Here is a 14,859-nt window from a genome sequence, read left to right as displayed (position 1 = left end):
ACATAATCCATTCATGGTGGAGGAATGTAATCTTCACATTATTCCTGTTCACAACAGAGTTTGTGCTCATGTAACAAAATTTTGTGAGACTGCATATTGGTTTCCTCCAGCTCCCCTCTAATGGCCGTCTACAGTTGCACGTGCATTTAAAACATGAAATTACTGCACACTGCTTCAAAGTGCCGTTTTATTCATGAGGCTGTATATCTGTCTGTCTGTCATGAAAGGTGTGCAGGAGTTTCTTATTTCTCAGTTATATTTTTTACCCCAACACACTATTCAAAGGATTCTTATTAGATGTGTGTGTATCAACTTGCTGCACACAAACATGGGAAACTCATATCTCCCCTAATTCAATCTCTTGAAAACACAGCATTCACAACACAGCAACCTTTTCCTTATTTTATATAAAAACAATATAATTTGAAAATAAATATGCTTTACTACTTTACATAGACACAGAAAAACATGTTAATATTGAAGAAGAGACAATAAGAACTAATAATGAGGATTCAAAGACTGGTGGCAGAAAGTATGCAGTTGGTTATCACTCAAACTTAAAATGGCGGTGTTGTTGTGGTTCTGTATGCTGAGCTGGTAGCAGCAGTTTATTCTTATTTGCATCTTGGAGCTCTGAGGACTGACAAGCACAGGTCTGCTACTTAATTACAACACACACACCTACACACAGAGGTGCACAGATGCACACACACGCACACGCACATACACACCACACACACACACATACACACACACACACACACACAGGCCATAGCACAAGTTACAAATCACACACAGCACCCACACCCTTAGATAAGAAGGGCTGAAAAATCCAGAACAGATGGCATCAATACAAATGATCCATTGAGGGAATGTTTACACATTATTTTTGATTTTTTGTTTCTTACAAAAGCACAGAGCAGAGAGCCTCTATGCTAGGTAGAGAGTAGCCATTGATAACCTCACACATGGGGGGGGGGGGCAGCCACAGTTACATAACACTGCATATATAAATAGATCAAATTAAATATGGGTAGAAGACTGAATACTGAAAAATACTCTATAACATTATAAATTATCTAGAGTGGGCTATGGCATAAGGGGATATTAAGTATGTACAAGTACAGAGAAGAAAATCTGTAATCAATGCATTCTGTATTGAGTTCAACTGCAGACAAAACTATTTTGACAATTCCCCCTCCTGGAAAAAAAAACAGAAACAAAAATAATTTAAGAAGCATTTGCAGGATTTCTCAGTACATTTTGTGAGGCACAGTTTTTCAAATGGAATCAAACTACAGTATAGGATGTTTTCAGTGGTTTTCACGTAGGATATACCAATATAGGCTATATTGATAACCAGTATCCCTTTAAAAGTATATGGCACTCCAAACTCTCTTCTTCTGCACGCTGAACACAATGGTTAAAACATTGTTCGTGTCCGCATCAGTCCGATCGAAGTGATATCAGATTCCCATTAGTTGTCCTGGCGCTGCTGTGACTCTCCTACCAAAGCAGAAGTCTATGGACAAAAATCCATCCATCGTTTTTCTGAGAAGAAGAGCGCTCCCATGTCCTCTTCAGCCTGACCCACTCTTTTAGCAGTTATATATATCTTAGATTGAGAAGTTTCGTAATTCATGATTGACACACAACCACAGTAGACTCATATCCAGTGAAGTAATTGCATAAAATGAATTGACAACAAGACTACAGCTGCATCACAAGCCTGTTAGAAGTACAATGCAAAACCACATGGCGGCTATTTGCTTTTTTTTTTTTTCAAATGACGGGTTTAGTTATTTGTTTTCGTAGCAGCATACAAATTCTGTACTTTTTTTCTTTTATCATGGTATATACACACACAGATATACAACGGGAGGAGATTTCAGTCCATTTCAGTCTTTCTTTTTGTTCTCTCTCAGTCAGTCCGGGGGGAATGCTTTCCACAGAGAAGAAGAGCTTACGGTTCAAAGGTCAAAGTGCTGTGCTGTGAAATATCTCTAGAATATTCCTTCATCTTGTACATCTGGTGCTCCCGCCTCTCTCATCTTCTGGGCTTGTCACATCTGAAGAAGCCAGAGAGAAAACAAAATCAGCTAATTTGCAAGAAACAGGAGGCACAAACACAAACGCTCATGTCACAGTTTTAAATTATTTTGTCTCTCTTTCTCACACACACACAGACAAACGACAGTGACTTACTTGCAGGTCCTCTCGTTGAGCTCTAGCTGGCGTTCTTTACAGTATTCGTCTGTGTGTTTGCAGGAACACCGGCAGGTTACGGGGTCCTGAACGAACAAGCGCTTCCTCCTCTCCGAGCACTGATCACAACATGGCTCACACACACTAGACAGAGAGAGGGAGGGAGGGGAACAGAGAGAGAGAGAGATGATTACAGTGTAGTGTTACCACCCCAAAACAAGAGGTCGCCTTCAGGTCAACCCTTTCATACGCTCCAACTTTTGCTCTCCCATGCCAGCGTCACTGCCCGACAGGTGTATCTGTTTGTATCATATGTGACACTTGGGTGGTATTGCACACAGGTTCCCACACACAGACAGACAAAACTCAAGCGGCAAAATTACCCATCATCAACCCTAGCCTCTCGCTCCTGCGCCCCCATGCTGACAAGGAGGACGGAGGGGGGGGGGGCAGGAGGAGTTGTCTTCTTGACTGGATTGTTCACAAATGCCTTGAATGTATTAGACATGCACGAGCAAGCTTTAGACCGGGTCAGGTGACACAAAACATCACATTGGCTTTGAGCTGCAAGTCAACGACAGCTCACTTCTCGCTCTCACTCTTACAATCGGTCAATATTAATCTGATAAAGAAGACTCAAGGGTCTGCTTGGTGCTCCATGATGATGATCTCATTTTATTGAATGAAAAATGAAGACTACTTTTCCCACAGAGAGACATGAGATTCAGATTACGTAGATAACAGAGGCTGAAACTGATTTGAATGACAAAAAATTGGTACCAAATGGAAAATGCTAGTTCATTTTCTAAACAGGGAGGGGAAAATGGACAGATGAAGGCTCAGGTACTCCATTGACATCTTGAGGTATACATTGTCAACGAACAAACCTCTATTCTTTCACATTAAGACCATTGAAGAAACATGAGATCATGTTTTCATGCCTTTTCAGCAAAATATAGGTCCTTTTGTACGCATTCAGTCGCTGAGACAAAAGGAGGCAACAAAGACGGAACACAAAAACACAAGTGGCTAAACAATTTGCTGGTTTACATAACCCAAAAAAACAACAACAACACAAAAAACAGGCAGTAGATAGCCATCTCTCATATCTTCACATCACATAAAAAAGTACCAGCATGGTGTGTGGGACAGCAAAACCTGTTTGGAAGGATGAAAAGAACAGAGAGGGGAGAGAGAGACGGGTGCGAGACACAGCAAAGCAGTACAGACTCAACAGTGAACAGTGAAGTTGGTGATTCCAACACAGATACCACAACAGCATGAGCTGGTCTGCAAAGCCATGCTGGTGGATCTTTGCTCTGTTACTATCTGCAGAGGGTTCAAGTTACCGCTAACAGCCGATCTAGGATTTGTTTATTCCAGCTTCTTTAAACATAGCCGTTATCAATCACACAATTCTGTATCAGATCAGATGTTAGGGGCAACTTGTGCCTCAGGTCTCTCCCCTCCTTCATGATTCACTACTGTATCTCATCCCAACCGTCCTTCCAATCACATCCCTACGGAGTGATAGTCTTGGGGCTAGGGAGCGGGTAAGGTTAGGAGGAGAGTAGATGGGAGTTTTGAGAGGTGGAGATGGGTTATGGTTAATTTCTTATGTGGAGAGCAATGATTCTGCTGCAGTTCCTTGGTTATCGCTGTTATGTTAAGTTTTGCTGGCGATAAAGCTCAGTTAGCAAAACAGGTTAGCAGACAGGGCAGCTTAGCATTGCGAGCTGAGAGACTGACATTGCTACTGAGATTCTGTGGCAGTAGAACATGACTGACAAGCTGGGACAATGACACGGTGTTCACAGAAGCAACATGCTAATTGATGTGGGCAACGGGCAAATTAAATGATGCACATCAAAAAGGGCAAATGAGCTCCTCCCAAATGAGCTTAATCAGGAGAAGTGCAACACTCAGGTGCAGGTAAGGGGAGAAGGCGGAGCTGACATACGCATCGCGATTCGTTTTGTCGCGGTTTTTCTTTCGTTTTCTCTTTTGGCCTCTACCCTTGCCTTTCCGGGGTTTTCTGGAAGAGAAGAAGCACAACAACGCAGAGAGATGTCTGAGAGGCAGAGGAGAGAGAATGGGTCGATGTGTTAACTGCTAAAACTGCAACTGCTAAAATGAACGCTAAAACCATGCATTAATTAATAGCAATTAATTAACAGCTATTTTTTGTTAATTTCTAGAAATCAAAGAGCCAACCAATCAATCATTCAAACAATAAATCAAACAATTTATTTTTCAATCTGTCACTGATTGAATTGTTTGAGATTGATATTGTGAGAAAGGTGTCATTGTCCAACTTGGGCTGGAAAAAACTGGACATTACCAAATACTATTGGTGAGACAGTACAATAACTCTACAGAGTGTGTAAGCGCTTAATGGATTGAAGTTTGGCTAGGACAGCTGTTTTTCGTGCCCAGGTTCTGCCTTGGGGTGTTCTAAAATTTCCCAAATAGATTGAGGACAATGAACTTGGACTTCTCCAGCACTACATCTTTCAACTTATCTGGGTCAACTCTTTATGGCTGATTCAACTTGTTTCAGACCACAGCACAATGAGTGCAAGCTGGTGTATGCATATCAAGCATATTTCACAGGTGCTGGATTAAAATATCATCTAGCTACGTGTTCAAGCACAAGTTTGGAGTTACTTTGCCAAAGCTTTTGAACTTTGAGATGTATAGAACTTTAAATACTTTTCATAATCATCAATACTGTATTTCACCATAACAGCAGAAAGACAAAGTAATACACACTTTCTTTTTACCTAAGCATTATTAGCCAGTTTTCAGCTCAAGTTGGTGCATAGAAATGCCATGTCCAGTAGTGAATAATTATCCAATAGGCACAAACAGGCAAGGGTCATGGCCAACTGGCATTGGATGACCATATATGACAGACACCATCCAATAAAGTTAACCATGGAGTAGGGTGAAGCAGATGTGCGGTCAGTTTAACAATCTCCCCACTAATCGTTAAGACACCAGGTCCATTGTCAGTCCTCAAGGGCCGTTTCACTTTGGACTGTTGACTATGTGTTAACTTGTTTCACTGCCCCAGCAGCAGGACTCACCCTAACAGCCCCGGAGGCCTCGTACATCGGAGAGGTCAGAGGGCAACGTTAAAACTAACATTAAAGTATGGTAGCATCAGAAACAGGAGTTGAATGACCCCAAGACTGTCCCTTTGTGGAGGCACACCACCAAAGTCAGGCTCATAAACAGTAAAGACAAGGTTAAAGAGGAGGTCTCAAAAACTCACCCTTATCTATATGACAGAAGACCTGACATAAAACCAAAATACAGCCACCTATAGCACTGCAACGGAAATATATTAACGCTTCTCTGTAGGAGGAGGAATAAAGAGGTTTAATGACCCTAAGCACAGTGACTTCTGTTGCATGGGACGGGCAGAACACTTGAGCAAGGACCATAAACACAAAAGTTAAACAGGGTCTTCAAAAACACTGTTATCTATATCAGAGCAGCCAGTAAAACAGGGCTAAAACAAGTCGCCGTTCGAGTCGGTTCAAAACACTAAAGGAGAGAACAGAGAGGAATTTAAAGAGCGGGTGTAAAGAAGAGATAGGAAATGTAGGGAGGGGGGGTGTAAAGGACAGGTAGAGAAAGGGCAATAACCTCATCAGGTGTCACTCATTCACCTGAATGGATTTAGTTGGCATTCTCTGTGTGTATCACCTGAGAGCTACAGCCACAGCTACTGGCCTCAACTGTAGTACAGTGTGTGTGTGTGTGTGTGTGTGTGTGTTGTGGTGTCTATGTGAGTGAGAGAGAGAGAGAAGAGAGAGAACAAGAAAAGGAAAGTGAAAGAAGTCTGAAAATAACAAAAAAGAAAAGAGTGGCTGACAGATGGATTAAGCAAGAAAGACCATATGGGAAACTGACAGAAAGAGGGAAAGGCAGAGAGTGGAAGAGGGGGAGTTTGGACGCAGAGCAAAATAGGAGAAAGACAGATCAAATCTCAAGTCCCCTTTGTTGCACCCAAAAACCCAATCTCCACGTAGAAAGAGTGCTGTACTCACTTTTCTTTCTGCTCTTTCACTTCTTTCTTTAACCTGAAAGACAGGAACAAAACAACATGACATTAGATCACAGCGTGCCGTTGTTGCCCGGTAAACAGATACACATCAAGATCATCATCATTAATAGAGGGGCAGAGCAGCGGGCTCAAAAGCAGCATGGGTGGGCTCGCATCAATCTGCTCAAATCACATTACATCATCTTTCTTTACCAGAAGCAGCAACAATGCTGGCTTTCGCTTTGAAAAGGCTGGCTTGGCAACTGAACTGGTTTTGTTGGGAAACAGCGATAGTGTGCCGCATACACACACACACACACACACACACACACACACACTCATAGACATGCACACAAAGGGGGTGTGTTCATTGATGTATACACACATGCACATACACACATACAAACGCGATTACAATAGCTTGTCAGGTCTGTTTCATTTCTCGTCTGTGTGACAACTGCACTGCCGATAACAGGCTGTGGAGCAATAAAGCTTTTGGCACGATCTGGAAGCAGTGGTGGGCCAAAAGTGTTGGGAAACTGTCTTAGTGAAAAAGGTCACGACGACTCAGCAAAGTTTCTGTTTAACACACTGGAAGAGTAACTCTGCATCAGTACACTGAATGAATGATGAAGGTATATATGTGCATATATGTTGTACATCATCTGAAGATTAGGGATGAGGAAGATGTGTATGTACTAATGTGGATCATGTGCACTGAAATGTATTCACAGTTATAAATCAAATCCTAAACGGTACAGACATGTTGAGGTCACAAACTAACAAAAGGCGCTAAACAGGATTATTCTCGGTGTCTAAAACTATAGAAAGCTAAACCCTAAAACTTTATAGCTACATCTGAGTGGTTTTACAGAGAGGTGTTCAGTCATCAGTGGCTCAGTAGTGACTTTTGGGTGACATCTATTTAAAGTCAGGGGCTTTATCTTTATGTACAGATTTGGGAGGCTTGACAGAGTCCAGAGGGACTTTTGAAAGCTATCCACATAAAGTATTTTATAATAATAGCTCAGAGTAAAGGCATGCAATGAGAACAGAGCCTCGGTTTGTCCGTCTGTCACACCCGTCACACACAATTTTGATGAAATTTGGGGAAATGATGGGTTTCATTGCTCCAGTCTGGAATTTCTAAAATTGCACTGATTGACCTAAGGCGGGCGCTACAACGTTTGTTTACTTGTTGGATTTTGCCAAAACCTGGGAGAATGATGCATCTCACCACTGCGTTCTCACATTTTAAAAATTGCACTGATCAGCCAAAAAGGGGGGGCACTACATCATTTGTTCATCCATGTATCAAGTGCAATATCTCAGACACCACCGATCTGATTTTGACAAAACGTGGCGAAATGATGCATCTCACCACTGCATTCCCAAGGGCCAATCAGTGGATGACGACCAGTTTACTGTTGTCTTGTTTTAGCTTGAGTCTATCTAATTCTGTTATGCTTGTCAAGCTCAGACAATGGCAGAAAAACAACTTATACCATTTAAAATACAGTAATAATTGGAGCCATGTTTAGTTGACAGCGTTTTGGCACTCAAATAAGTATAAAATATAATAGAAGTTGACTAGATGGGCAAACTGACACATAAATCAGAAGTGATTCTATTTCGGGTCAAGTTACTGTAAACTTGCTGTAACTAGAGGGTACAGAGAGGACACGACACACTCCTATTTATCTCAGAGCAGCGATCAATAACTAATGCTATCTGACCTAGCTCCAAGAGTGACCTCTACATGCCACAGAATGAAAACAAAAGATCAGGTAGCACTGTTCTCACACAAGTGTATCTCCTTTGCTTGAGCAATCTTATGGAATGAGGATAAATTAAAGCAACATCGATGACGTCTGCTGGGTTCTGCTTAGACCTGCTCCACCCTTTTAAAGATCAGTCAAAGAATAGTCAAAGTAAAAGAGGCAAAAAGAACAGACGGCCTTCCAAATCCGCATCTGTTAAATGTGTCAATGGAAAACTGGGAACACTAACTTTATATGACGTGTTTGGTCAACCTCTGCCCTGCTACACAAATGTACAGTGGTTAGTATTTCAGTGAGTCTTTGTGAGTGAGAGTGTGTGTTTGTGTGTGAGTGTGTGTGTGTGTGTGTGTGTGTGTGTGTGTGTGTTAATGTGTGTTCAAGGTTTCTTACCTACACTCACATGCGCTGTGTTCTGTAAAACTCATGAAAATATCATTTTGTTGCCTTTGGAGTTTTATTCTTTTAATCTGTAAAAAGAAACAAAAAGAGAATATATGTCACAGATATAGCTCAGGGAACAATACCTCAGTCTCTAAAATTGACTTCACATGTCATTATATTGTCCTTGTTTCTCAATGTTACAACCACAGCATTCAAAGAATAGACAGGCACATTCAGAGAAAGAGGGATCAACACAAGGTCAAACGGGATGGTCAGTGTAGCACTGGAAGAGACACAGGACTTCAAGTTCAAATGTAAAACTCTGCTTCTGATATGAATACAAGAGCAGGAGGATCTGCATGGGTATTGAGTTCAGGGTAGAAAGTTAAGGTTCAAGGGTTAAAGTCTCACCCACATTGTCCCTGCATGCAAACTGGAGGCAGATATGACGGTGAGAGTTTCAGAATAGTGTTAATAATGTCTCCTCACCTGATTAGAGACGTTGTGAAAGGCCATCAACTGAAGTTACCACTCTGAATGTACAAAATATTAACGTCATTTTCCTATTGTTGAGTTAAAAATCATTCTCTTACTCATCTGCTTCTCTTTATCTAGATCTCCTCCTTTGTGATTGGTACTAGGGAGAATCAATAAGGGATCATGGCTTTTACTTGGATTCATCCCATTGATGAGAAGAGTAAGTGTCCCTAATATTTTGTACATTCAGTATACTGTATAAGCATCACAGCAACATAGACACTCAGATGGTGAAAAGGTGTATTTTTAAGCCACCCCACTGCCAGCTACATTTGGTTCAGGACAGCAAAGTTAGTGAAGCGTGTAAAATATAAAAGAGCTGAACGTCCAGTAAGACCTGTGTGTTTCCCCCTCAGTGATCCAGAGGACAGACTGACACTGAGCAACAAAAATGTCCTGACAAAGCGGCTCACCTCCATTGTAATGTTATGGCTGGCGGTCGGCGTGCACTGCAGCATCTCATCGTTGCAGCAGCCGGCGCAGCGCGTCAGCACCACGCAGGACGGGATGAAGATGTGCTCCACCTCCTCCGGATACTCCTGGAGAATCTCCACCAGCAGCTCCCGTGGCTGACACAGGCTCTTGTTGTACACCTCCATTAAAGGGATCACTGGGAGACAAAATGGCAGCAATTTAGTCCATAAGACACACACAAAGCATTAGGTCAAAGCTCTAATTCCACCTGAATGAATACACAATAAAGTTTTGAATCTTGAATATTACTGTGCTATAACGATAATATACGCCTAAAAGGAGATGTGAACTAAAAATGCTAACATGCTTGCAAGCAACTCACAATGAAGGAGAACAAACACACACGTGCACATGCACATGCACACGCACACACGCACACGCACACAAATTTTTGCTTATGAAGAGTGCAGTATCACTCCTCTCTTCACTCTGCATCCTCCTGCAGTGTTAGGCTGCTCTTATACAGTCTATCTTCCCCCATTCACCTTCCCTCTATTTCTCTTTCACTCAGTCATTGCAGGAGTTCTACTGTTGGGAAAGACATTGAGACACCATAGCCGAGCAGAGGGGCAGACAACACCTCCGAAAGGTCGCTCGGAGCACCAGTGAGCCTAACACAACCCCCGCCGAGGAGCCGCTGGGACGCCAAACCAAACACACAGTGTGGAACAATATCACAGAGTTCAGCTTCTGATTGTCCAAATTAGATTGAGCAACGGTGGGGATTGTGCAAAATGAAATCGTGGGCCAAGAGGGTGAAATTCCATTCTATAAAAAAATCTGGTTAACATAACATTTCCCCAGATTAATCTCAAACAACATTCAGATGGAATGTAGTGGAGAATGAACATGTCCAATAGTCGTGATTTAGGGGTGCAGTTTGAGGCTAGTTGTTGAGGGAGAGTTTTTTTGGGGGGGAATGAAAAGACGCAGACAGGGTGAAACTACGCACTCGTCCACCAGGAGGCGATAATTTCCCTATATCGTCAAGGTGAACCTCAAACCAGCCCTTTTTATTTGGCGGTGTGCCAGCCAGGGAGCCCAATGCAGACTGTATTCCCACGGTGCCCTGTGGGACACCTACCGTCATGTGGACCTCTTCCTGATTCCCTCGGTATGTGGGCACTCTGCAAGAAAAACAAAAAGAGAAAGACAGACAGACAAGCAAGTTAGTTAGATTTTGTTACAGCTCAGAAAGAAGCTGTTCATGACAATCCATACGCAAAAGCACACATTTCTATACATTTTAACCCAAGATATGGAAACAACATACAGTATATGTATAAAAAATGTGTATCTTTAACCATATAGGCCATGGATATATTATTCTATATATTATACTGTATATAATCCCAGGATATAGTATCCAAGAGATATAATGAAATATGAGCTTATCAGGACACATCATTCATGAATATATTTACTGATGTTTTAAAGTATATGCACTCATCCCAGCATACTTTGTGCATAAATACATTTACTTGCATTCTGAAATACCTTGTAATATAATAATAATATGATAATTCCATGATATATCATTCCTAATATGTTTATTTATATTTTATAATATATGTGAGACTCTGTGGCGTTTAAAGCCTTATATGGCCACATGTTTACATGTGGCAAGGTCAGGTCTACGGTGCCAGGCAGGACAGCTGACCTAAATTCAACCACATCAGCTACGTGGCGAAGCACTCAGCTCCATAACCTGGGAATAAGCTGTTGAATGAGTGTGTCGGTTTTGTTTCAGATGAACGGCATTGCCATCCATTACGCCGTTTAATGTGTGTTTCCGCTGCTTCTAGGCAACACCGATTCATAACTGTTGCCATTATAACCGGTAAGAATTTAAGCCTGCTACTTTCCCTCACAGGGGGTAGCTGTCACCACACCAGTCGGACCACAATGGATTTTGGCAAGTTTCCATCAGCGCGCATTACGCACGAATTCTCTCTCTTTCACAGACGCTCGCGCGCGCGCGCACGCACACTTACGCACACAACTCTCGCTCTCCCTCTCTCTCTCTCTCACACACACGGTCACACACACACACACACACACACACACACACACACACACAGGTCGCTCGTGCAATAGTTCACCAATATTGCGTGAGACCCGGTCCTGCAACACCAGTTTGTATTCAATAAGGAGTTTGTGGTTTTGTTTTCAGGAAGGCGCGTAATGTAGCAACTGATGATCGTTTTCACCCCATTATGAAAAGTAAAAACAGAGCGGAGGGTCCGACTGTGTGAACGTCGCAGTCTCCACCCCCTTTGGGTGGCGTGAGAGGGTCCAACCTTTGTGGGCTGAGAGACCCCAGCCCTCCAGAAGGGTATATAATTTATTATTAATGGCACGGGTGTCAAGCTGCGAACACCGGCCCTTGGACTGAGTGATGATAGGTCTACTAATAATGAGCAATAGAGCCAGCAGCCTGATACTGTTCAGCGACGATTGGGTGGCTTAAGCGTGATTAAATCATCTAGTTAGTTTAATAAACGCTTTATTGGACACTGGAGAGTTTGAAGGAGGAGGAGGGTTTGTGGAGGAGGAGGTTCTATACAAAGACTTTGGGAACTAGGTTACAACCCAAAACAAGAATTACAGTATGTTTAGGTCCCTTGAGGTGGCTACCTCCTATTAGAAATAATCCTTAAAAATCCAAACAGACATCATGTTGCTGTTAACAGACGACAGCCCAGCCTGCTGTTGAACAGTTGTGTTGCTGTATGTTTTTTTTTTTCTACCTTGAAACCTTTGCTCAAAGCCTCCCTGCACACATTGCTCTTGATTAATGATTATATAGAAAACGATTTACAATGTTCTCTGGAACAGCCATTAAAGTTCTCCGCTCTAGTTGATTCTTTTACAAAATAATGCTGCTTTTTGTTGTGAAATGGAAGGCTAAATTGCAGTGTTAAAAGTAGTGCTGTTTCCTATTGAAGCGGGCTAACCATCTGAGAGTAGTCTCGGTGCCAGGAGTGAACCTGCTCACATGTCCTAATTCAGAATGGAGCCACTGCGCCTTTAAAGCGTAATAATATCTCCAAGGTGGTTTAGAGCAGGCCTGCAATCACCCAACGCCAAACTTCACAACATTCGTTAAAAAAACGTCACATATGCCATCTTTGTAACACAAAAACGCACCACCCACAACGCCGTGAGTGTATGGCTGAAGTCTGTAGTGTCAGCTTTGCGTAATGGCTGTTTAAATCTCCCCAAAGCCACCAAACATTTCAGCTTGTTTAAACATGAGCAATGACCTAGCAAGGGGAACGACAAGGACGACCTACTCATTAATGACCAATGACCATATTTCGCAAATAGAGGTCGATTGTTTTTCTGTCCAATTTGCTCTCTGGGACACACGACTCACCTTGACAGCTGACAGCGTCAAAAATAATAGTGTCAAACTGTCAATAAAGTTCATGGTGTTGAAAATCCAATCCAAAGGCAGGCGACGTTTAAAAATCCAACAGGCCAATGTGGCGATTTCTTCCAAAGCATGAAGTTTACAACAACAACAACAAAAACTGGACCTGCTAAAACTTCTCTAAATAAGGGACAGGGGGTCGTAAAGGCAGATCCATATTGGTCCCAGGGTTCGAACATAAAATCCTTTGCGCATAACTTCTTCCTTCTCAACTGTTGCCAATTATTTTCAAAATATCCAGAAACACGAGGATCCAAGACGCATATCTTCTCACATTGTTCCGCAGCAGACCTTTATTTTCTTGCAAGGGAATAGCAATCCACATTACAAAAATAATCCCATGCTTGGTGCGCGAGCCGCCTCCAAGTGCCTGTCCATCGGAAACTTATACTCCTATGTGCAACTTGAAGCCAAAGACCAGAATGACGTTAATTGAAATAAGGAAAAGCGTCCTGAAATATCCGTCCCAGAAAAAAAACTTTTGTCTATTTGCTCTGGCCTTTGACTTCGTTTCCCCTGTCACTGCGCACTTAGCAGATCTGATCTCTCCGTTAAGGCAGAAAGCGCCCACCTCTGTCTCAGTCTCCCCATACTCCCCGGCTCTATGGACGGCATGGTCCCGGATTGGTGGATCATTTTGGTAGGTGTGTCCTCTATGGGCTGATATATGCGCTGGTGCTCTTCTGGGGTCTATTTCAAAAGTTTCACCTATTAAACCTTGACTCGAGTGATAACCTCACCAGCGAGCTACTGTAAAAAAAAAAAAAAAAATACAACGCAGAGAGTTCAAAAGTACCGGTCTTGTGTATGTTAACACCCATGTGATAGGCTATTTTGTGCTTGGATTCAGATTATAGACTAGACTGTTCCTTTCCACCCTGAATCGTTTTCCTATTCATAATCGCATAGAGCATTTGGTATTTATTGAGCTGACAAAGATATGCGCAGTCTTGTGATACACAACATCAATATACAGTATTAGTCTATAAATAGAAAACTAGATGTGGTGGTTATATGGTTGTGGCAATTTTGTATTCCAGAGCCGGGCGTTATGGCAAAGTCCCTGCATGTCATGTCGAATATTTGCCACCAAAACTTCCAAACCTGCTCATATCGACTCCATTTCTGGTGGAGAAATGAACTGGTGACTAAAAAGGTACCATTATTTGGTTCATGTAATACATTATAAGACGTAGGTTACCAAATTATCTTGCGCAGACGCACACAGTTTATAGAACCTGAATGCCCTCCTGATGTGATTTTTAGTTTTTGCTTCAAAATCAATTTCTGCCGATTTTTTTTTCTTTTTTTGGCTCAATCTTTGCTGTACATTATAATGGTAAAAACTACAAGATTAGATTTGCATTCATGCCAGTGCCCACAGCTTGCCATGCCCAATAAGCAGCTGTGCTCTATAGGATCAGGGCAAATAGGTTACTTTTCAGTCTTGTGAGTCTTGGCTACTTGCGCGCGTGTGCAGTCAAACTATTCCGCCTGTTTCCGTGACAGAGGAAACCACTTGCCGAAATAGGTTGGAGGATGGCGGAGAGCGTGTGTGTGTCCGGACACGTAGCCTATAGGTGTGGGTATGTGTGTGTGTGCGTGCGCCCTGGCTGCAACGCCACCGGACCGATCAGTTCCACTGCGCACGTACTGGACGTCTGAGTTTTCATTCATTCCACACACACACACACACACACACACACACACACACACACACACGCCAGCCTGTCTGCCCGTGTGTGTCGTTGTCATGGAAAGTTGCAGTGGGTATGTCGTGACTTCCTCCCGGTCACTAGTCGGTTAGAGTAACAGAATGGATTTTCTGTGTGATTTTCCCCTCCAGAGAAGCCACCTGACCGCTGACCGGCGTCTCTTTACCGGCAGCAACTGCGACATGACGGCAAAGGAACCGAGGGAAAGGCAGAGGAAAGATAGATATGGAGTAGAATTACTGATGCACAATGCAGATGGAGTAGAGAAGAGACAAT

At 42.6% G+C, this 14,859-nt stretch overlaps 1 protein-coding gene across 2 annotated transcripts; it reads right to left on the bottom strand.

The window, feature by feature from the left end:
- Nucleotides 1-388: 388 nt before the first annotated feature.
- On the bottom strand, nt 389-13,425 carry vegfab (vascular endothelial growth factor Ab). 2 transcript variants are annotated; one of them, XM_071533134.1, is made up of 8 exons: nt 12,812-13,425; nt 10,517-10,559; nt 9,372-9,568; nt 8,431-8,507; nt 6,264-6,296; nt 4,166-4,240; nt 2,206-2,349; nt 389-2,069 (listed from the first exon to the last, which is right to left on the bottom strand). In XM_071533134.1, exons 1-8 carry the CDS (start codon nt 12,863-12,865, stop codon nt 2,048-2,050), a joined length of 645 nt encoding a protein of 214 aa, XP_071389235.1. In that variant the 5' UTR covers nt 12,866-13,425; the 3' UTR covers nt 389-2,047. The 2 variants fall into 2 exon arrangements, with proteins under 2 accessions (XP_071389235.1, XP_071389236.1); XM_071533135.1 differs by lacking the exon at nt 4,166-4,240.
- Between the last annotated feature and the right edge of the window lie 1,434 nt (nt 13,426-14,859).

Source organism: Centroberyx affinis, unplaced genomic scaffold (assembly GCF_046629955.1).
Source record: "Centroberyx affinis isolate AG114_WGS23_722 - 3 ecotype Tasmania unplaced genomic scaffold, CSIRO-AGI_Caff_v1 ptg002326l_1, whole genome shotgun sequence".
Taxonomy (NCBI): domain Eukaryota; kingdom Metazoa; phylum Chordata; class Actinopteri; order Beryciformes; family Berycidae; genus Centroberyx; species Centroberyx affinis.
The sequence above is the reverse complement of the archived record's forward strand: the minus strand, read 5'-3'. Positions and strand labels throughout refer to the sequence as shown.